Source organism: Hyla sarda, chromosome 1, assembly GCF_029499605.1.
Source record: "Hyla sarda isolate aHylSar1 chromosome 1, aHylSar1.hap1, whole genome shotgun sequence".
NCBI lineage: Eukaryota > Metazoa > Chordata > Amphibia > Anura > Hylidae > Hyla > Hyla sarda.
Window position 1 is genome coordinate 409,276,459 of NC_079189.1, and position 24,365 is coordinate 409,300,823.

At 44.7% G+C, this 24,365-nt stretch overlaps 1 protein-coding gene and 1 long non-coding RNA gene across 2 annotated transcripts in view; one reads left to right on the plus strand and one right to left on the minus strand.

Moving 5' to 3' along the window:
* SEC14L2 (SEC14 like lipid binding 2) overlaps positions 1–9,261 on the minus strand; it is a 53,422-nt gene extending 44,161 nt beyond the window's left edge. The window contains exon 1 of the mRNA XM_056528660.1: positions 8,984–9,261. Within this exon, the coding sequence (XP_056384635.1) occupies positions 8,984–9,037 (54 nt within the window). The 5' untranslated portion in view covers positions 9,038–9,261. The remainder of the gene's footprint in view (positions 1–8,983) is intronic.
* LOC130278985 (uncharacterized) overlaps positions 1–24,365 on the plus strand; it is a 47,237-nt gene that overhangs the window by 18,070 nt on the left and 4,802 nt on the right. Inside the window, exon 2 of the long non-coding RNA XR_008846005.1 lies at positions 12,756–12,836. This is a non-coding gene — a long non-coding RNA (uncharacterized LOC130278985). The remainder of the gene's footprint in view (positions 1–12,755; positions 12,837–24,365) is intronic.

The following is a 24,365-nucleotide window of genomic DNA, read 5'->3' on the forward strand; positions in this document are numbered from 1 at the left end:
CTGAACTCTTTGTATTGAGTTTTCCTGGCCCCCTCCTTTCAGCTATGATTGACAGCTATAGCGTCCAATCAGAAAAAACTCTATTACTCATAGCTGAGAGGAATTTTCTTTTCAGTAAGTACAAGGGACATAAGAAAAGATAATAGAAGAGACAGTCTCAGGTTGGGGCAGCGTCTGGGACACAAAACTTTCTCGGTCATGCAAAATGTATGACCAAAACAGCACTTTTTTCAGCCATCATAGGGCTTAAAGGGGTATTCCAGGCCCAAACTTTTTTTTATATACCGGTATATATCAACTGGCTCCAGAAAGTTAAACAGATTTGTAAATTACTTCTATTAAAAAATCTTAATCCTTCCAATAGTTATTAGCTTCTGAAGTTGAGTTGTTGTTTTCTGTCTAACTGTTCTCTGATGACTCACTTCCCAGGAGCTGTGCAGTTCCTATGGGGATATTCTCCCATCATGCACAGCTCCCGGGACGTGACATCATCATTGAGCAGTTAGACAGAAAACTTCAGAAGCTAATAACTATTGGAAGGATTAAGATTTTTTAATAGAAATCATTTACAAATCTGTTTAAAAAAAGGTTTTGCCTGGAATACCCCTTTAAAACTGTTGACAAATGCCCTTTAAGTCCCATAATACTTTACATATGGTCAAAAATAAGCATCTTAATAGGAGAATAATCACATTTTTAAAGAAGTACCATTTAGGCTGTGTTCAAATGGTGCATGTTTTCCCTAGTTTTTTATGCATTTTTCATATACTTTTCCCCCGATTTGATGAAATTTCATCACAAACTGTGCTATTTTACGGAGCTTTGCACATTCGCAGTAAACTAGTGCCATTTTTTATATAATTTTGCCAAAATCGGAACACCACATCAAAAAGTGTGAAGACAGCTTTAAAGGGGTACTCTGCTGGAAAACGATTTTTTTTTTTAAATCAACTGGTGCCAGAAAGTTAAAAAGATTTATAGATTACTTCTATTTAAAAATCTTAATCCTTCCAGTACTTTTCAGCTGCTGTATGCTCCACAGGAAGTTCTTTTCTTTTTGAATTTGCTTTCTAGTCTGACCACAGTGCTCTCTGCTGACACCTCTGTCCATTTTAAGAACTGTCCAGAGTAGGAGCAAATCCCCCATAGCAAACCTATCCTGCTCTGGACAGTTCCTGACATGGACAGAGGTGTCAGCAGAGAGCACTGTAGTCAGACTAGAAAGGAAATTCAAAAAGAAAAGAACTTCCTGTGGAGCATACAGCAGCTGATAAGTACTGGAAGGATTAAGATTTTTAAATAGAAGTAATTTACATATCTGTTAAACTGTACCCCTTTAAGTATTATTGGGAAGCCAAAGTGCCTAGCAATTTTCTAATGGTGCTAAGTTGTTTTTTGTCAGACTGGCTCCTGAAATGCTTTGCTTGGCTTCTAAGTAAATCCCATTCTGTGTCGCATGTTGTAGTCCTGCCTACTTCTGGCTTGATGAAAGACTTTTCAGCTGTACAATGTAGAATGGTTGTTATAGCAATCTATTCACCCTGAATGTATAGTGGCTCTATGGCAGAAGCGGCATTGTGCAAGGTTCCCATGGCGTCACGTACTTTTTACTGGGTCCAGACCTGTGTTGAGTTTCACATTCTGTGATATGCGCACCTTCAGGACTACCGCAAACACATTGAGGGGTACTTGAACTTTTTTGAGACAAACTTAAGTATCTGCACTTGTGAATAACAAAGTAAACACAAAGAAAGGCAGGTTTCTGTCCACACTGGAAGTCCCAAAAAAGTATTTTCATATAGAAGAGTTAAATGTAGAACAGGTTCACACAGGGACCTTTATAAATGTGCCACTATCATACACACAAGTGATAAAATGTAACGTGTAGTACTGTAGTGCAATAGAAAAAAAACACATGTTGTGTATTAGGCTGGAACTCCACTGAGGTTTTTTTTTGAAAAAACGCCATTAAAAACGCCAATTTTTGCGCACAGATGTTAGCTGTTGGCGTTTTTCAGTTTGGCGTTTTTTTTTTATCCTTTTGGCGTTTTTCAGCAATTTTGGGCTCAGAGGCTTGATTTTCAAAACTCCCGACAAAACCTAGTTTGGCATTTTTTGCCCTGAAATCGTGGCGTTTTCCTCCCATAAAAGTCTATGGGAGAGCAAAAACGCTAAGAAAAACGCCATGTTGGTTTTAAATTTTGCGTTTTTGCAGGGGGTTTTGATTCTTTTTTGGACTTTAGCAATCCAAAAAAATTATGGAGATACCTTTTTTATTAAAATTTCGTAGGGTACCATAAAAAATAAATTGATAAAAAAGATACAGTAGTGATGGAAAAAATTGTATCTAACGAAATGTATCTTTTTTATTACGAAATGTTTATTAATTTTTAAACAGGGATCAATTTATGTGAACGGGTAAAGCACTAAAAATGTAGCCGACAATAATAAAAATGTAGTGTGTGTGTGTTTTTCACTTTTAATTTTATTTTTTTACATTTTTTAGGTAGTACTACTACTCCCAGCATGGAACACACTGTTCCATGATGGGAGTAGTTGTACCTGTACTTATTGACAGATCGCCCGTTGCGATCCTATAATGTATAGATGCGGCGGCCGCTCTTCTCTGGTCCCCTGCACTGACGTATATATACACATATTCATATTTCCCGCAGAGCTGTGATTGGCCAGATGGTTCCAGCCAATCACAGCTCTCTGTGATAATGGACGATCGCATCGGGTGTTAGACTGACACCCGGGGCGATATGTCTATAGTACAGGTACTACTACTCCCATCATGGAACATTCTGTACTACTGCATCCTTTATTTATTTATTTTTATTTATTTTTTTTTTGGTTCCCAACTATTTTGTAAAAAACAAAGCAAAAGGGGCCAAAAAAAGGCAAATTCCACATAAAGGTAAAAATGTCCGAAAAAACGCCAAAACGCAGGGGAAAACTGTGGCAGTTTTTCTGGCGTTTTTATGCCACAAAAATTGCAGGGTAAAAATCTCACTGTAGTCCTAGCCTTACAGACATGAAGAAAAACCAGAATGAAAATACAAGTGACAGAACATGTTGAGGCTTAAGGGGCTTACCACACCACCACCCTAAGTAAATGCGGATTTACAATTCATCATTGTTTTTATCTGTAACATCTGGCAGGTCCAGCATTTTCTATATAAATTACTCCCTAAATGCCATAAGTGGACCTGGCTTCGAAAGCCCACATGCTGTCAGTTTGATTCTACTAATCTCCAAAACATTCCATCATCCAGGCATTTGTGGACTAGTTTTACAGCATGTTTAGGAAAAGTTAGGTGAGTGATAGAAGTGTGTTTCTGTCTATCAGGAGTCATGTCCCCGTGTCAGGTGGTGATGGCACTCAGGTCATAAACACAGTGCCCTCAGCAGTCAAGGTCCTCGCTTTGTGCTAGGAATCTGATTAGATAAAACAGTTGCAACAACTCTTGAATGAAGTTAAAGGGTACCTCTCATCAAATAAACTTTTGATATATTTTAGATTAATGAATGTTGAATAACTTTCCAATAGCATGTTAATGAAAAATATGCTTCTTTCTATTGTATTTTTCCCGATCAGTCCTGTCAGCAAGCATTTCTGACTCATGCTGGAGTCCTAAACACTCAGAGCTGCCAGCCTGCTTTGTTCACAGCCAAACAGACTGTGAACAAAGCAGGCTGGCAGCTCTGAGTGTTCTCCTTTGTGAACAAAGCAGACTGGCAGCTCGTAGGGTTTAGGACTCCAGCATGAGTCTGAAATGCTTGCTGCCAGGACTGGTAGGGAGACCCCTAGTGGTCATTTCTTCAAAGTGGAAAATTAAATAGAAAGAAGCATATTTTTTAATAACATGCAATTGTAAAGTTATTCTGCATACATTAATCTATAATATATCAAAAGTTTTTTTGATGAGAGGTACCCTTTAAGCCTATATATGGAATATATATATATATATATATATATATATATCTCAATATTAACCAGTTGCTATGTCTTGTTTAAAGCCTCTGTGCCACATATACAACGTGAGCCATTAAAGTCATTTATATCAAAGCCACTTGTCTGAATAATATTATAATAATCTTCAAGATCAGAAAATATTTTCTCTCCTTAATCTTATACTCATACAGCAGGCTTCTCCTGTTCCAATTTCAATATAAATACAGAGACGCTAGTCTGACACATTTAGATAAGGTAATGTGTGCCGCCTATATGTCAGATGTACTTTTCAGATGGTCCACTTCCCTAAAGATTTGCTTTGTATAAAGACAACAAAATGGGGGACAACCCCTTTTATTACTAGTATTATATGGCCTATACAATGACATGTGGCAATGACCTGACCACCCTAGATAGTTACATATTCCATATGAATAAATAGTGTATTTCTACAATATAAACATATGTCAAATTTGGAAGCTTTACTAGCCAATGAGAAAAAAAAAAGGACAGCCCACACCTAAAAGAGGTTACAATCTACAGATGATAAGGGCAGAGGAAATGTGTAAAGTACTGATCTCGCCCAGTGGGTCAGCTTATCGTACAATGGGCATATGTCCTTAAATGGGTTATTCAGGAATAGAAAAACAGAGCTAATTTCTTTCAAAACAGTTCCATGTCTGTCTCCAGGTTGTGTGTATTATTACAACTTGGCTCCAATCACTTCAATGGAACTGAGCTGCAGAACCACACCCAACCTGCAGACAGACGGGGAATGTTTTCTGAAAGAAATTAGCTCTGTTTTTCTATTCCTGGATAACCCCTTTAATGGGTTCTGGCTTGCGATGGACCGCATCCTCCTGCACGTTTTTTTGTGTGACCACTTGCACTTTTTACTTGCACTTGGGTGGCTTGAGAGCAATGTACCCCTGCTCTTAAAAAAAAAAAAAAAAACCTTTAATGGGTTTTCTGTTTTTTGGCAATCTTTATCTGAAGGATTCCTTCACATTGAGTTGATCACATTTGACCCCAAGTCATCAGCTACAACATGTAAGGAAAAGTGCTCAATTTCCCTGCAGCACAACCGCAGGAGAAATGAAGAATTACACAATTGTGACAGAAAGTTCCTGGAGGACCTGTTGCAATGCAGGACTGGTCCTCCAGAACAAGACACTCTTTGTATTTGCTGTCCACTCAAGAGATGAGAATGCTGGAGATAGGACAGGGGAATCCCAATAAAGTGTACAGTAAAATCTCCCTTAGTGGACACCTACGAATAGCAGACAGTTTTTGATTCCCCGGCAGAGTCCCATAAAACTTTATGTATTTGCACCCTCCGAATAGGGGACACTCCCGATAACAGATGTGGACACACCTTATAGGGGACAAAACATTCCCAATAGGGGACAAACACCCCCAATAGTAGACAACCAGGCTTATGTGCTGGCCCTACCTTGTACACAGGGCAGCTGTCAGGAGTACAACCCATACCCCAGTAAGGGGCCCTGGCCCCCACTGCATTCCCCTGTAGCAGCCCCAGCACAGAAGACCACTGTTTAAACAACGGTCTCCTGCTTCTGTACGTCCGCTGGCCTCATCAGTTTGAGCCCCCCCCACCCCCCCCCACCACCACCACCACCACCACCACCACCACCACTGTATTCTCCTTGTGCGAATCCTTGAATCCATCACCCTATCTTTGCCACCTCCTGTGCCATTTCATCGCCCCTGTGCCATTTCTTTCCCCCCACTTTATCCCACCTAAGCCATTTCATCCCCCTTTATCCCCCTGTGCCAAATCATCTCTCAATAGCAGACACTCCCCCAGAAATTCTGCCATGTCAACCCGGCCATACAGGAGGTTGCTGGATATCCTAGCAGTTGGACCACCTGCAATCAGACACATACCCCTATCCTGTAGATAGGAGATAAGGGGGAGATTTATCAAAACCTGTGCAAAGGAAAAGTTGCCCATAGCAACCAATCAGATCGCTTCTTTCATTTTGCAGAAACCTTGTTAAAAATTGAAGAAGCGATCTGATTGGTTGCTGTGGGCAACTGGCCAACCTGACAACTTTTCCTCTGGACAGGTTTTGATAAATCTCCCCCTAAGTGTATAAAAAGTTCCATTCCCTGGACCACTCCTTTAATGGTGGGTGTAATAGCACCACTAAACTGCCTACAAAAATTAGTGCCATGATTAAGGATCCCATCTGATCTGAAACGCGTTAGCAATTGCTCCGTTGTGTATCTATTGATCTGTAATAAAGAGCTCCTGAATTTACTCCACATTCTGTGCTGGGTCCGGGGACGCTGCCGTCCGGGCAAAGCTGATTGGAGTTAGCAGTGGTGAGCTGTCGTTCATATAGTGTTGTGCTTACAAAAATCAGTGCACCCATCTTGATTATTGGCTCAGAGCCATCGAGCAGGTCACATGATCTATCAGGTCCAATAACCAGAGAGGACTGCTAAAAGGGGTTTTAGTCATAGCTACTAGGTTTTATGTTGTCTACTTTTACAGAAATGAAACTTTTATTATACAACAATGTTATGCAACTCTAATATCATGTGTTCCCATTACAATGTGTTACGCTTCTCTGCATTCAGACAGACTACTTCTAAGCAAAGCAAAAGCAATTGAATCGCGATTTTTGTGAACTGCGATATAGCGATACGGCGCCCCGGGAAAACATGCGATTATCTGCTCGGGCCGGCTCCAGTGTGCAGCTGCAGGCGGGGGGCCGGCCAGAGCAGGTAAAAGCAAACTCAAATACTAAAAGTCAGTGTTTCCCAACCAGGGTGCCTTCAGTTGTTACAAAACTACAACTTCCAGCATGCCCGGACAGCCAAAGGCTGTCCGGACATGCTGGGAGTTGTAGTTTCACAACAGCTGGAGGCACCCTGGTAGAGATACACTGTGCTAAGTAAGAAGCGCAAGGAGAAACCTTCTGCTCACCTACTCCCGGTCCCTGCAGATGCCGTTCCCCTCCATGTGGTCCGATGTCTACTCTTTTCTCCTTACAAGCAGTAGGACCTTTCCCTTTTTAGCCAATCACTGGCCGCGCGGTGTAACGTGTCAAGTCAGTGATTGGCTGATGGGGAAAGGTCTTTTTCGGCTGCAAATACACTAGATTTCCTGGATCCCGTGGAAGATTTGAAAACTGCCTGGGAAACCCAGTGTATTTGCACTGTGAGCATGGGGGGAGAGATGTGGGGGGGGGGGGGTATGTGACAAGGGGGGGAGAATGTGATGGTGGGGGGAAATGAATGTGATGGTGGGGGGGGAATGTGACAAGGGGGGTGAGATGTGGGGGGGGGGAATGTGACAAGGGGGGAGAATGTGATGGTGGGGGAAATGAATGTGATGGGGGGGAAATGAATGTGATGGGGGGGAAATGAATGTGATGGGGGGGAAATGAATGTGATGGGGGGGGGGGAAATATGACAAGGGGGGGTGAGATGTGACCATGGGGAGAGAATGTGACAGGGGAGGGGGGGGAGAATGTGACACTGGGGGAACGTGACAAGGGGGAAGAATGTGACAAGGGGGGAGAATGTGACACTGGGGGAACGTGACAAGGGGGAGAATGTTATGTGGGGGGGGGGGGAGAATGAATGTGAATGGGGCGGAATGTGACAAGGGGGGGGTGAGATGTGACCATGGGGAGAGAATGAATGTGATGGGGGGAATGTGACAAGGGGGGTGAGATGTGACCATGGGGAGAGAATGTAACAGGGGAGGGGGGAGAATGAATGTGATGGGGGGGAATGTGACAAGGGGGGTGAGATGTGACCATGGGGAGAGAATGTAACAGGGGAGGGGGGAGAATGAATGTGATGGGGGGGAATGTGACAAGGGGGGTGAGATGTGACCATGGGGAGAGAATGTGGGGTGGGGGGTCTTATAAAGATGGTGGAGATGTGAAATGGGCGGTGGACATGAATTTGGTGGATAGATGTGAAACGGGGGAGATTGGACATGAAATGGGGGGGGGGATTTCATCATTTGTTTATTATATCACATATCGAAATCGCTATATTTAGGCCCATAATCGCAATGGCACAGTTTCCCCATATCGTGCAGCCCCAGTGCACACCTTAGTAGACAAGAGGCGTGTTTATTCTGCTGATAATGTATACAGATTAGATAGGATTTCCTAGACTGGATACAACTGTAGCAGACAAATATATGAATAATAATAATAATAATAGTGAAAGTTTGGAGTCCCTGGATGTAAACAGGAATGACCCATTCGCTGACAGTAGGGAGAGATCTCTAACACAGGGAGGAAGTGAAAGACAAAAATGCCTTATTAAGACTGATCTACCCTGAAAGTCTAATAGTCTAAAAGAATGTAGGGCATCTCCAGCATCATATACCAGAATTATAAATGTTCTGTAAATTCATCATACAGCAGTGGTCTCCAAACTGTGGACCTCCAGATGTTGCAAAACTACAACTCCCAGCATGCCCGGACAGCCAACGGCTGTCCGGGCATGCTGGGAGTTGTAGTTTTGCAACATCAGGAGGTCCACAGTTTGGAGAGCACTAAACCAGAGATGTTGTGTGTTGGATGTTAGCTGGGAGTTATAGTTTTGCAACATCTGGAGGTCCACAGTTTGGAGACCACTAAACCAGAGATGTTGTGTGTTGGATGTTAGCGGAAAGGGATTCTATTTGTAGAAGTTATTCTGCTTCTGTTTCAACACTTCAGATAAACAATAAGACATAAGCAGAATTCCTCTATGGAAGGAGATGCAGCATTCCTTTCAGGGTGTACAGCCAGGAAAGGGTGTCAAGCTGGGTGATGTGTTGTGACTACTGCATCTCCCAAGTGCCACCCTACAGGATGATGGCCCCCAAGAGGAAGGCAATAACAGAACCATGCTCATCATAAGGAGAGGTGATGCAGGAGGAAAGGGTTAACTGGAGAGGGATGCCATGTAGGCAAGTGAAGAAGAAGCCGCAGCCAGACGAATGGCACTGGGTTTTCTTCACACTGTGCGGTATATCAGGGAGCTCACCTTGGCTAAGGCCTCCTCCTGCTTGGGGCTCAGATCACCAACCCTTCCACTCATCCTGGCACCTGCTTTGCTCTCTTCCGCCAGCTGCTGCCTCTCTGTGCCCGGGAGGGTGTGTCGCTGTCACACAGAGTCACCGGGCTTCCCTGTGTAATTATACTACAGCTCAGGCCCCGCCCCCCGGCCTCTCCGCGTTCTTAAAGGCACAGGCCTCCCTTTATTTACCGGTGACTGACTGTATATGTAATCTTTCTGCACAGCATACATCAACACTGGGGCCTCATAGGAGGCTGCCATTCCACTTAGTCAGAAAAGCTTTGTGCATTGTATACTGACTCATTCACGTGTCTTCTTACTTCATGAGGAAGGATACGTTTGTGTCTTCACAGAGAAATACATCATTTCTCACTTCTGTTTAGTCGAGTTAAAGGGGTTTCCCTATCTCCAAAACGTATGGAATAGTCACAGAATATACAGTGAAACCTCTTTGAGAAGACCACCCATAGTGGAGGTCTTTTAATAAATAAAAAAAGAACAATAATAATAAAAATGACCACAGTTTATAATATGGGGGACTGGATATCACATATAATCTGGTCTGGAGAGGTCTTCTCAAAGAGGAGGTCTTTTGGAGAGGTTTCACTGTACTACAGTGGTCCCTCAAGTTACAATATTAATCGGTTCCAGGACGAACATTGTATGTTGAAACCATTGTATGTTGAGACCAGAACTCTATGGAAACCTGGTAATTGGTTCTGAAGCCACCAAAATGTCATCCAAAAATAGGAAAAAGTGAGGATTAAAGAAAAATAAGTAGATAACTAATACAGATAAAGCAAATCCTTACATATAAAAGTAAGAAAGATCTGCTGGGAGCTGTAATCACTGTCTATGTAGAGGACAGGAGCTTCTTCAGGATCCTATACAGTACACGCAATGTCCTAAAAGAAAAAAAAAATTTGAGCTGCCCCTACCTGGTGTCTAAAGGAGCAGCTAACCCTGACACGAGTAAATAGTAGTACAGAACATGTAATACCTCCCTGTACTGTAGGGGGCGCTACCAGACAGCCAGTCAGTGCATGCACTTCAGTAATACAGGGGTTTTACCAGTAAAATGCCCATTCTGATTGGTCAGTTCTTCCAGACATTGACATGTTTCACAGATCTGGACTGTCCGTAGCATTGTATGTTGAGTCTGGTTTCAAGTTACAATGGTCCAGAAAAGACCATTGTATGTTAATACTATTGTATGTTGGGGCCATTGTAAGTTGAGGGATCACTGTATAAATGTCTGATAGATGTGGGTGCCACCTCAGGAATCAGCACCTATTTGAAGAATCGGCGTCCCCTTGCTCCATACCGGCTGCATGTGGTGGCCAGAGGTGGTTGAAAACCTGAAAACCGCTAAATCAACTGCTTTATGCAAAATGGAAAGTCATTACACACCAGTGGCGGATCCAGGGGGGGGGGCAACGGGGCAATTGTGAGTACACAGCGTGTGAGCTGCAGGGACGCGATGCACTAGAGGCCAGCCCGGAGATCCTGTCCCTGCGGCCCGCATACTGTAAGTACTGAAGAGTATGCTCAGGGCCCAGGGGATTAGGGGAACTATATCGTACAGGAGGAGGGGGATTTAAAAGCTTGGGAAAAGGGAATATTTAATGTAAGGGGCTGCAGGGGGCATTATATGTGAAGAGCACATGACAGGGGGCCCCCCTGTGCTGTGCCCCTCACATATAATGGCCCCTGTGCTGTGCCCCTCACATATAATGCCCCCTGTGCTGTGTCCCACACATGTAAATTATATGTGTGGGGCACAGCACAGGGGGGCATTATATATGTGGAGCACAGCACAGGGGGGCATTATATGAAATAATGCCTCCTGTGCTGTGCCCCTCACATATAATGCCCCCTGTGCTGTGCCCCACACATATAAATTATATTTGAGGGGCACAGCACAGGGGGCATTATATGTGAGGGGCACAGCACAGGGGCCATTATATGTGAGGGGCACAGCACAGGAGGCATTATTTCATATAATGTCCCCTGTGCTGTGCTCCACACATATAATGCCCCCTGTGCTGTGCTCCACACATATAATGCCACCTGTGCTGTGCCCCACACATATAATGGCCCGTGCTTTGCCCCACACATATAATAGCCCCTGTGCTGTGCCCATCACATATAATGCCCCCATCATGCACCCCTCATATATAATGCCCCCATCATGCACCCCTCACATATAATGCCCCCATCATGCGCCCCTCACCGGCTTGAGGAAGCGCCAAACAGGCGTGAAACAACTTGTTCCGGAGCTCCTGCCCCCCCCCCCCCCCGCCTCCACTTATGTCATTGCCTTGCGTACTGGTGACGGAATAAAGAGTTGAATTCCTGGTGAGTGCGATCCTTCTTCTTTGTTTATGCATGAACTTTCTTCTTCCTGTTTATGGAGACGCACCACTACAGGCAACCCTCTAGCTAGCCCCGCAGCCCCCTCGGATGCTAAGAGTGCCAGTAGCCTTTAATTCTGTTAGTGCCGGATACGTTTTCTTTTTACTTTGAATTGTCCACACATATAATGCCCCCTGTGCTGTGCTCCACACATATAATGCCCCGTGCTTTGCCCCACACATATAATAGCCCCTGTGCTGTGCCCATCACATATAATGCCCCCATCATGCACCCCTCATATATAATGCCCCCATCATGCACCCCTCATATATAATGCCCCCATCATGCACCCCTCATATATAATGCCCCCATCATGCACACCTCATATATAATGCCCCCATCATCCGCCCCTTAACATATAATGCCCCCGTCATGCACCCCTCTCATATAATGCCCCCTGTGCTGTGCCCCTCACAAATAATGCTCCTGCCATGTGCCCCAAACATAAAATGCCCCCTGTGCTGTGCCCCTCATATATAATGCCCCCTGAGGGGACAGGAGGGGGGCATTATATGTGAGGGGCACAGCACAGGGGGCATAATATGTGAGGGGCACAGCACAGGGGGCATTATATGTGAGGGGCGCATGATGGGGGCATTATATGTGAGGGGCAAAAAAACAGTGGCATTATATGTGAAGGGCACAGCACGGGGCATTATATGTGAGGGGCGCATGATGGGGGCATTATATGTGAGGGGTGCATGATGGGGGCATTATATGTGAGGGGTGCATGATGGGGGCATTATATGTGAGGGGTGCATGATGGGGGCATTATATGTGAGGGGTGCATGATGGGGCATTATATACGAGGGGCACAGCACAGGGGGCAATATATGTTAGGGGCACAGGACAGAGGACATTATTATTATGTGGGGGGAACAGTACGGGTCATAATTATTATATGTGAAGGCACAGAGTGTTTTGTATTTCAGAAGTATAGTGTATATTATGAAGAATTTCTTGGGTGGTACGTTTTTTATGGGCCACAAAACATTTGGGTATTTTATTCATAGGGTGCAGTGTGTGGTAGTATTAAATTTAGAGAGCACAGTGTGTGCTAGTATTATATTCAGAGGGTGCAGTGTCTGATAGTATTATATACAGAGAGTACGGTGTTTGATAGTATTATATACAGAGGGTACCGTGTGTGATAGTATTATATACAGAGGGTACGGTGTGTGGCGGTATTATATTCAGAAGGTATATTGTGTTGTATATTCAGGAGGTACAGTGTGTCAGAATTATATTCAGAGGGTGTGTGGCGGTACTGTATTAGAAGAATACAGTGTTTGGCAGTATTATAATAATTATTGTTTTCATATAGAGGATCACAATCCGCTGACATAGAAACCATCTGGGCGTCAAGTTCTGCTGAGAGAAAATTTAGCTGGAACAAGTCCTGGCGGTATGTACCATCTGAATTAGATAAGGAAAGACTATAGAGAAGACGTCACCTGTAGTCACTGATATCATTCTGTATTCTCCTCATTATGTCCTATCAGAGCTGGAGTCACTTGTAAGTTCTGCAGTAATGATGGGTGAAACAACAACTCCCAGCATCCCCTTACCACTACTTAGGTCATACTGGAAGCTGTAGTTTTAAATGGTAAAAACCTCTTTAGCGCTTTCCCATTCTGTGGCAATTGGTATATTTGATTATTATTCTGACATGTGAACATGGCCTAAGAGTCTTAAACAAGGTTAGGACTGTATAATACATTTAATAATATTATAAGTTCCGTGAGCAACATCTTATTTTCTGTCCGCCAACACAAAATACTCTAATAGTGCCCCTCCCGAGATTCGACTCTGGATCCGCCCGTTACACACAGCAACTAATCACATTTTGTCACATTTAGAGGCCATTTGAAAGAGAAAGCTGATGCCCAATTGGTTACTTTTCCTTCACACCACTTTATAAAGTGAAACTGAACTAAAAACACAGCGCTAAAGTGCAGGTAAACCTATGGTCCAGTTGCGGAGCTAGACCCGTTATTAGCCGGCTTTGCTAATATGTAAATAACCGTCTTTGCGCAATAGAGGCGGGACCCGGCGTAGAGACAGGGATGCTGGGTAGGCCAAGTCCCATCTACACTGTGAAAAGCCAGCAATTAACCTATGGGCAATGCCGACTAATAACGGGTCTAGCTCCGCAAGCAGACCATGGATCCAGGTAAGCTATACAGTGGTCCCTCAAGTTACAATATTAATCGGTTCCAGGACGACCATTGTATGTTGAGACCATAACTCTATGGAAACCTGGTAATTGGTTCTGAAGCCTCAAAATGTTATAAAAAAAAAAAAAATTATGATTGCAGAAAAATAACACATAACCAATACAGATAAAGCACATCCTTACATACAGTATACAAGTAAGGCTGCATTCACATCTCGTTTATACATTACGGGTGCCGGATCCAGCTGGGGGAGGGGCAAACCGGGCTCTCCCGTACCCCAGCCGGACCAGCGCTGAACTCCATTTACTTTAATGACCCCATTTTTGACCCGTATGCGGTTTCCTGACCGGACCTAAAACTGTTGTATACTACGGTTTTAGGTCCGGTCACAAAAATGGATACGGGTCAAAAATGTCACCGTTTGACTCTGGTCGGCCCATTAAAGTAAATGGAGTTCAGCGCTGGTCTGGCTGGAGTACGGGAGAGCCCGGTATGTCCCTCCCCCAGCCGGATCCAGCACCCGTAACGTAAAAACGAGATGTGAATGCAGCCTAAGAAAGATCAGCTGGAAGCTGTAGATCATTGTCTATGTGGAGGACAAGAGCTTCTTCAGGGTCCTGTACAGTACATACAGTTGGGGAAATTTATCACAGTCTGTGCATAGGAAAAGTTGAACAGTTGCTCATAGCAACCAATCTGATTGTTTCTCCTTGTTAAAGGAAGCCCGGTGTAAGGTTTCTGACCTATATATCTGCAGTCCGGTGTCCGGTCCCTCTGAAGTTCGCTTCTTCCAGCGCTGTATTTAGCTGGATGTGAACATTCATCGGCGCTGGTCACGTGAGTGCCCAGTAGGCACAAGCACTATTGTGACCAGCGCAGATGAATATTCAAATCCAGCCAGTGGGACCGCCTCCAGCGCACACTTCAGTTCTGGAAGAAGCCGGACTTCAGAGGGACCCGGTGCCGGACTTCAGGTACGTATATAGATCAGAAACCCTGAACCGGTCTCCTGTTTACCCACACTATATATCACCTGGTGTATCGGGTTTAGTGTGGGTGAACAGGTGAGAGTTTTTCTTTAACAATTAGGGCACATTCCCACGTGCCGTATTTTGCTGCGTATTTGCTTCTGCGTATTTTCTATCCAATTGAAGTTCAATGGGAAAGAAAATACGCAGCAGCAAATACGCAGCAAAATATCCCCTATCCGCAGTGGTTGGACTCCCTCCCACCGTGCTCTCCTGTATGGAGCCTGAGCTTCCCCCCCCAGAGTGGCACGTCATGATCCCTGCCACGCCGCCTCCATATACCTCTATAGGAGGGCCGAAGATTGCCAAACGGATCTCCTATAGAGATATATGGAGGGGGTGTGGCGGCCCCCGCTTTGAGTGGGGGTCATGACATGCCACTCAGGTGGAGAGCTGGGGCCCCTGTACAGGAGATCACGGGGGCCCCAGCTATCGGACCCCCCGCAATCTATAACTTATCCCCTGTCCTACCGATAGGGGATACGTTTTTCTGTACTTCCAGGTACTAATAGCCCTACACAGCAGCACATTTGTTGCCATGTGTATCATGTTCCATACTGTACTGCTGCTTTTACTACTTAGCCCTACACAGAAAAATATCTGTCTTGTTCAGCATTTTCCATACTGTACTACTGTTGCTGCTACTACTAGCTCTACACATCCCTTTCCAGGACCATCATGTTCCATAATGTACTGCTGCAATTATAACGGGCCCTACACAGACATATCTCCTACTAGGTCCATCATGTCCCATACTGTACTGCTGCTACTACTACCGGCCCTACACAGACACATATCCCCTACTAGGTCCATCATGTCCCATACAGTACTGCTGCTACTACTACTACGGCCCTACACAGACATATATCTCCTACTAGGTCCATCATATCCCATACAGTACTGCTGCTACTACTACTACCGGCCCTACACAGACATATATCTCCTACTAGGTCCATCATGTCCCATACAGTACTGCTGCTACTACTACTACCGGCCCTACACAGACACATATCCCCTACTAGGTCCATCATGTCCCATACTGTACTGCTGCTGCTACTACTGGCCCTACACAGACACATATCCCCTACTAGTTCCATAATGTCCCATACTGTACTTCTACTACTACTAGCCCTACACAGACACACATCTCCTACCTACTATGTCCATCATGTCCCATACTGTACTGCTGCTACTACTGGCCCTACACAGACATATATCTGTTACTAGATCCATCATGTCCAATACTGTACTGCTGCTGCTACTACTAGCCCTACACAGCCGCACATCTCCTGCCAGTTCCATCACGTTCCATACTGTACTGCCACTACTGCTAGCTATACACAGCCACACATATTCTGCCTTGTCCCTCATGTTCCCTACTGTGCTGCTGCAGATGCTCCTACTGGCCCAACACAAACACATATCTCCTACTAGGTTCATCATGTTCCATAATGTACTTCTGCTGCTACTACTAGCCCTAAATAAATGCATATCTCCTTCTAGGTTCATCATGTCCCATACAGTACTGCTGCTACTACTACTGGCCCTACACAGACATATATCTGTTACTAGATCCATCATGTCCAATACTGTACTGCTGCTACTACTACTACTGGCCCTACACAGACACATATCTCTTACTAGGTCCATCATGTCCAATACTGTACTGCTGCTACTACTACTGGCCCTACACAGACACATATCTCCTACTAGGTCCATCATGTATAATACTGTACTGCTGCTATTACTACTACTGGCCCTACACAGACACATATCTCCTACTAGGTCCATCATGTATAATACTGTACTGCTGCTATTACTACTACTGGGCCTACACAGACACATATCTCTTACTAGGTCCTTCATGTCCCGTACTGTACTGCTGCTGCTACTACTGGCCCTACACAGACATATATCTGTTACTAGGTCCATCATGTTCCATACTGTACTGCTGCTACTACTGGCCCTACACCGACATATATCTGTTACTAGGTCCATCATGTCCAATACTGTACTGCTGCTACTACTACTACTGGGCCTACACAGACACATATCTCTTACTAGGTCCATCATGTCCCATACAGTACTGCTACTACTACTACTAGCCCTACACAGCCGCACATCTCCTGCCAGTTCCATCACGTTCCATACTGTACTGCCACTACTGCTAGCCATACACAGCCACACATCTTCTGCCTTGTCCCTCATGTTCCATACTGTGGTGCTGCTGCTGATGCTCCTACTGGCCCTACACAAACACATATCTCCTACTAGGTTCATCATGTTCCATACTGTACTGCTGCTGCTGCTGCTACTACTGGCCCTAAACAAACGCATATCTCCTACTAGGTCCATCATGTCCCATACTGTACTGCTACTACTAATGGCCCTAAACAGATACATATCCCCTACTAGGTCCATTATGTTCCATACTGTACTGCAGCTACTAGTAGCCCTACATAGCCGCACATCCTACCAAAGAAAAAGATAATTTAACTCTTCTATAACCTTATTAATGAACTAAATTAGTCCAGCCTGTATGACACAACAAAAACCATCTAAAATTAGATTTATTGCTGCAGTTTACAGCACGTTTCTTATCTTGCTATCGTGATTATATAACGTCTGTCTGCTAAAGCTCAAGTAAATACCAAGTGAATTGATAATGATAGTATTCAATCTGGTGAAGCAATAACCTTGAACACTATCACTGCTAACAATGTTAAGTGAAGCTCTACCTGTGGAGACATTATAAACATCATATTAGGTAACTGCTTAAGCTGAAAGGTTGCTGTAAGCTAAACTACATGCCATGGCCCTTGAACACAAGGAACTGGAATTTTTTTTTTTTCAGATTGCACTAACTGGTAAAAGGAACCTTTCCAATGGCATAGTATAGATTTTCTACTTAAAGGGGTACTCCAGTTTTTTTAAAATAAACTGGTGCCAGAAAGTTAAACAGATTTGGAAATGACTTCTAATTAAAAATTTTAACCCTTCCAGTACTTATCAGCTGCTGTATGCTCCACAGGAAGTTGTAGTTCTTTTTGAAATTCTGTTCAGTCTGACCCCAGTGCTCTCTGATGACACTTCTGTCCAAGTCAAGAACTGTCCAGAGCAAACCTATCTTGTTCTGGACAGTTCCTGATACAGACAGAGGTGTCAGCAGAGAGCACTGGGGTCAGACTGGAAATAACTCCAGAAAGAAATACAACTTCCTCTGAAGTATATAGCAGCTGATAAGTACTGAAAGGATTAAGATTTTCAAATATAAGTAATTTACAAATATATTTAACTTTCTGGCACCAGTTGATTAAAACATTGTTTTCCACCAGAGGACCCCTTTAAACTATTTGTTTAAGGGGCCAAGTGGGAAAAAAAAGTAAAAAAAGAGGGCAATGGTTAACCCCCTCTGGAGCCATTGTAGCAGTAATGGGCCTGGTGGTGGGGCCCTTGCTTAGGAGCTTGCACAGCAATAACTTGACAGACACAGTCATTGTAGTGGAATTAAAGAAACCTTACTCAGGAGAGACACAGAAAGCTTTGTAGTTGTGGTAACACTGGTGCACAGAGCTTGAAAGTTCTTAGGGAGAAGCACAGTCTTTAATCACTTAGGGACACAGGGTGTACAGGTACGCCCTGGGTCCCTGGTACTTAAAGGGGTACTCCGGTGCTAAGACATCTTATCCCCTATCTTTGGGTAGTCCCGTGATCTTGCACACAGTACCCCGTTACAATCAGTCCCCGAAGCATGTTCGCTCCGGGTCTGATTACTGGCGATCACGGGGTCGCAGCATTGTGGCATCACTGCCCCGCCCCCATGTGACATCACGCTCCGCCCACTCAATACAAGCCTATGGTAGGGGGCAGCTGTCACGCCCCCTCCCATAGGCTTGCATTGAGGGGGCGGAGCGTGACGTCACACAGGGTGGGGCCGTGACATCACAATGCTCCGGTCCCGTGATCGCCAGTAATCAGACCCGGAGCGAACATGCTCCGGGGACTGATTGTAACAGGGTGCTGCGTGAAAGATCACGTTGGTCCCCAGCGGCGGGACCCCCGCGATCAGGCATGTTATCCCCTCTCCTTTGGAGAGGGGATAAGATGTCTTAGCACTGGAGTACCCCTTTAAGGACCCAGGGCGTACTTGTACACCCATGGGAATTCCGGTCCCCGCCGCTCACCGGGCAGGGACCTGACCGGGATGCCTGCTGAAATTGTTCAGAAGGCATCCCGTGACAACGCCTGGGGGGTCCTGAGACCGGCGATGTGCGGCGAATCCGGTCATACGGGTCACGTGTACTATACACCGCCAATCACCTCCTGTAGCTAGGGGGAGGTGGTGATCCCATCACCTCCCCAGGAGCGCTGCTATTGGTTGGACGATCGCTTGACCAATAGCAGTCGGCAGGGGAGGGGTTAATGTCCCCTTCTCTCAGCTCTGCTCGCCCACCGATCTCAGTCAGCGAGCAGAGCAGAGAAAGGGCAGAGAAAGTGGCCTCGTGTCAGCCTTAGTGCAGGGACAGCTAAAGTGAGGGAAAGGTAGGTGAAAAAGTAAAAAAAAAAAAAAAAAGTAAAGCATAACCCGAGCCCTTCTAGGGGTTCAGGGCGCTGGGATTTGCCACCCTTTTTTTTGGGCCACAGCGTTTTTTTTATGTTATAATATAACGGTGTGTGACTTATAATCACACACCGTTATATAGTTTGCACACTTGCACACAAGCACACACTCACCACCCCCCACCCCCGTAGAAGAAACAAGTGATGGCCCGCCGGGCATATTCGGTGGAGGAGGCATACTCTTTACTTGCCTCAGACACCAAATCTGCTAGTGAGGATAAGGAAGATCCTACTTTTCTGTGCTCTTTCTCGTCTTCCTCATCATCTAGTGTTGAGGATGAGACCCCTGCATGAAGGCGGAGACGCCGCCAGGGGAGGCCACCCCCCTCCCATGATAGTGACCCAGTAGCCGACACTAGTACGAGCGTCCATGCGGCTCGTAATAGGAGTCCGACCCCCCAGACAAGCATACCAGAGCTCCCTTTCGGTGAACCTGTCTGGAACACCTCACAGGGATATCAGCCACGGATTCCTGAGTTTGTTGGCGACTCAGGAATCCAGATTGACATAGCTGGCTATACTGAAATGGACGTTTTTCGTTTTTATTTCAGTGACGACTTTGTCAATCTAATGGTGGAGCAAACGAACTTGTACACCCAACAGTTTATTGCCCACCACCCTGATTAGTTTTTGGCTAGGTCCAATGAATGTACGCCGTCAATGCAGCCGAAATGAGGACCTTTTGGGACCTCGTGCTGCATATGTCAAAAAACAAGTGTCAGGCAGTACTGAAGCAGGGATATTTTCTCCCATACCCCGCTTTACAGTATGGCCATGACACAGAAGCGGTTCAAGGCCATTCGGAAATGCCTGCGTTACACTGATAATGTGGCATGTCCCCCCAAAGTGATCCCGCCTATGACCGGCTTTACAAAGTGAGGCCGATCATAGATCACTTTGGGGCCAAAATTTTGGAGGCCTACGTACCGCTCAGGGAGCTCTCGGTAGATGAGTCTCTAATCTGTTTTAAGGGGAGACTCATCTTCCGACAGTATATTCCCTCGAAGCGGGCACGGTATGGCATGAAACTCTACAAACTTTGTGAGAGTACCTCTGGGTACACTTACAAGTTTAGAGTATATGAGGGACGAGATTCCCGTATTGAACCCCCAGAATGTCCCCCCACTCTTTGTGTTAGCGGGAAAGTCGTTTGGGACCTTATGCACCCATTGCTGGATAAGGGTTACCACCTTTACCTGGACAACTTTTATACCAGCATCCCTCTGTTCACATCCCTTGCCTACAGATCCACGTCCGCTTGTGGGACTGTGCGGAAGAACCAGAGAGGCCTCCCTCTAATTTTGATCCATACACCTATGCCCAAGGGTGAGTCCCGTGCCCTTACCCATGAAAACCTGTTGCTGGTCAGGTATAAGGATAAGAGGGATGTCCTTTTACTGACCACAATTCATGGTAATGGCAGCTCACCTCTCCCTGTGCGAGGTACCACAACAACGGTCCTCAAGCCCGATTGTATTCTGGACTACAATCTGTGTATGGGGGGAGTTTATCTCTCTGATCAAGTCCTCAACCCATACAACGCCATGCGGAAAACACGGGTATGGTGCAAAAAGTTGCGGTCTACTTGGTACAGGTTGCAAAAAACCTGTATTCGATTGTGGGTCTAATAATAACGTTAGTGGATAACCACCATTAAGTGAAATAATCAATAGAACTGACCCAAATATATTATGTGCTCTATGATCTCCCAAAAACCACACTGTATATACACACAAGAGAAAAAAAGAGTCATTTCACCAATTCATATAAATCATATATTTCTTTATTAAGTTGCATAAAAACAAGGGAGGAAACAGTCCCCAAGGGGAGACGACACAAGTGGCAAAAAACAAAAGGGTGTCACTCCGAGCCCCTCCAGTAACCCTTATAACAATATACAATTATGAAATATTGCTGTCCCCAATAAAGTGCATATGCATAAATCAAGTAACAGGATACCTATATGTGCAATAATGCAAAACAGTACTAAAGTGCAATAGTATTACATAGTAAAAGATAGCACTATCCAGTGTCCCATAAGAGAAGTCAAAAGCAGCACCACAAGGTATATATGCAAGATTAGGGGGTATACATACAGAAAATATCCCAAGTAGGGAGGAGGAGGAGATCGGAGCGACACCACTCCAACGCAGGCGTTTCTTGCCATGCAAGAAGAAGTCTTAAAGGTCCTGATCTCGGCAACCGGGAAAGAGCAGGCCGGAGTTCCCAAGGAACTGAAGTTATAGGTGCCAGGATCCAGTGTGTCTCAAGAGGGGGATACGGAAGGACACCACCACTCAATGTGACACTTGCCCCGATCATCCGGGCCTCTGCATTAAAAACTGCTTCAGGGAGTATCACACTTCCATGGAGTACTAAATTTTCCCTATTTATGTTAATTTTCCATGATTTGACCCCAATCTACCAAGTACATTCCTAATTGTAACCCCATAGACCAGTAAATTGCCCCCAAAAAACTGAAAAAAACAAACTGATAAGACTTCTGGGGGTATTTTTTCAAAAAATGGGTCATGGGTCACTATCATTCGGGGGGGGGGATGGGGGGTTATGTTGGCAACAGGTTAGGGATGGCCACACACATCACATTCCCAGAATGATGATTCACAGCATAGGGTTTAGGGTAGGCATATCTTTTAGTTTTGGCTATGCTCTGGGTCATCATTCTGGGAACATAACCTATATTATGGCCCACTGTACCCATGTTTATTAACTCAGTGTACCCCATGTAAGGCTCCTTGAGGGGGGTCCCACTGTTCTGGCTCCATGTAAATGCTCAAGGCCCCTGACTGCGCTCCTGCTCTTCCGAGAACTGGTGTGCACCCGCAGAGCTTATTTCATATAAAATAAATGTATTTACTAATTGTGGGGGGTATTTTCTCCTGTTGCCACTTGTGGAAATGAAAAAGTTGGGGTAACCCCAGCATTTTAGTGTAAAAAAAAAAATGTTTTCCTTTTCACATCCCACTTTAATGAACATTTATCAAACACCTGTGGGGTGTTAAGGCTCACTGTACCCCTTGTTATGTTCCTTGAGGGGTGTAGTTTCCAAAATAGTATGCCATGTGTTTTTATTTTTTTTGCTGTTCTGGCACCATAGGGGCCTCCTAAATGCGACATGCCCCCCAAAAACCATTTCAGCAAAATTTGTTTTCCAAAAGCCAAATGTGACTCCTTCTCTTCTGAGCATTGTAGTGCGCCCACAGTGCACTTGATGTCCACACATGGGGTATTTCCATACTCAGAAGAAATGGGGTTACAAATTTTGGGAAGCATTTTCTCCTATTCCCCCTTGTAAAAATGTTAAATGTTGGGGGGGAAAAAATGTTGGGGGAAAACCAGCATTTTAGTGAAAAAAATAAATTAATTAATTTACATATCCAACTTTAACGAAAAGTCATCAAACACAGTGGGGTGTTGAGGCTCACTGTACCCCTTGTTACTTAGGGCCTTCCTAAATATGACATGCCCCCCAAAAAACATTTCAGAAAAACTCACTCTCCAAAATCCCATTGTCGCTCCTTCCCTTCTGAGCCCTCTACTTCGCCCACCGAACACTTAACATACACATGAGGTATTTTCTTACTTGAGAGAAATTGGGTTACAAATTTTGGGGGGATTTATCTCCTTTTACCCCTCGTAAAAATTCAAAAACTGGGTCTACAAGAACATGCGAGTGTGAAAAATGAAGATTTTGATTTTTCTCCTTCACTTTGCTGCTATTTCTGTGAAACACCTAAAGGGTTAACACACTTTCTGAATGTCATTTTGAATAGTTTGAGGGGTTCAGTTTTTATAATAGGGTCATTTATGGGGTATTTCTAATATGAAGGCCCTTCAAATCCACTTCAAAACTGAACTGGTCCCTGAAAAATCCCGATTTTGAAAATTTTGAGAAAAAAATTGAAAATTGCTGCTGAACTATGAGGCCCTCTGATGTCTTCCAACTGGTGCCAGAAAGTTAAACAGATTTGTAAATTACTTCTACTTAAAAATCTTAATCCTTCCAGTACTTAGAAGCTGCTGTATGTTCCAGAGGAAGTTCTTTTCTTTTTGAATTTCCTCTCTGTCTGACCACAGTGCTCTCTGCTGACACCTCTGTCCATTTTAGGAACTGTTTGGAGTAGGAGAGGTTTCCTATGGGGATTTGCTCCTACTCTGGACAGCTCCTAAAATGGACAGAGGTGTCAGCAGAGAGCACTGTGGTCAGACAGAAAGAAATTAAAAAGAAAAAGAACTCCCTGTGGAACATACAGCAGCTGATAAGCACTGGATGGGTTAAGATTTTTAAATAGAAGTAATTTACAAATCTGTTTAAGTTTCTGGCACCAGTTGATTTACAAATTTTTTTTCCAGTGGAGTACCCCTTTAATGATAATGTTCAAACAAGTATTTCACAACAGTATTATTAAGAGGCGAAATTTTGCAAAACTCAGTTTCTTCCCTTTCCTCAATTCAAAGACAATACTACTCTGATCTGAATTAATCCTTACCGTTATGGAACAAGCCAATTTGGCCCCTTTTTTGACTTTTTGCATCATGGAGTTCAAAGAGCCATAACTTTTTTATGTATTTGTAAGACAGCTGTCAGGATCCGGGCTGGTAGCTGGTAGCGGAGGCTGGTGGTGGATCCGCTGTGCCAGAGAGGTGATGACTTGGGCCGTACCAGGGGAACGGAGTCTAAGGAGTTACTGGTTTTCACCAGAGCCCGCCGCAAAGCGGGATGGACTTGCTGCGGTAAGTAACCCCCAGGTCGTTCCACCCAGTAGCGACTCAACCTCTCTGGCTGCTGAGATAAGGCAAGGTACAAGAGGATCAGGCAAAGGCGTAGTCATACGTAGCAAATGGTAAGGGCAGGCAGCAACGGTTCACAGGCGGTAGTCAGTAGCAACGGGTATGGCAACAGGCAGGGTACCACAGGAACAAGGAATGCTTTCTCTCAGGCACAAAGGCAACAAAGATCCGGCAGGAGGCTGTGGGAGGAGACGGTACTTATAGGCAGTGCACAGGTGAGGCCTAATTAAGTCCAAACAGCACTCCCTCTCACAAAGCTTAACCCTTAATGAGCCACATTGGACCAGGCACCAATCA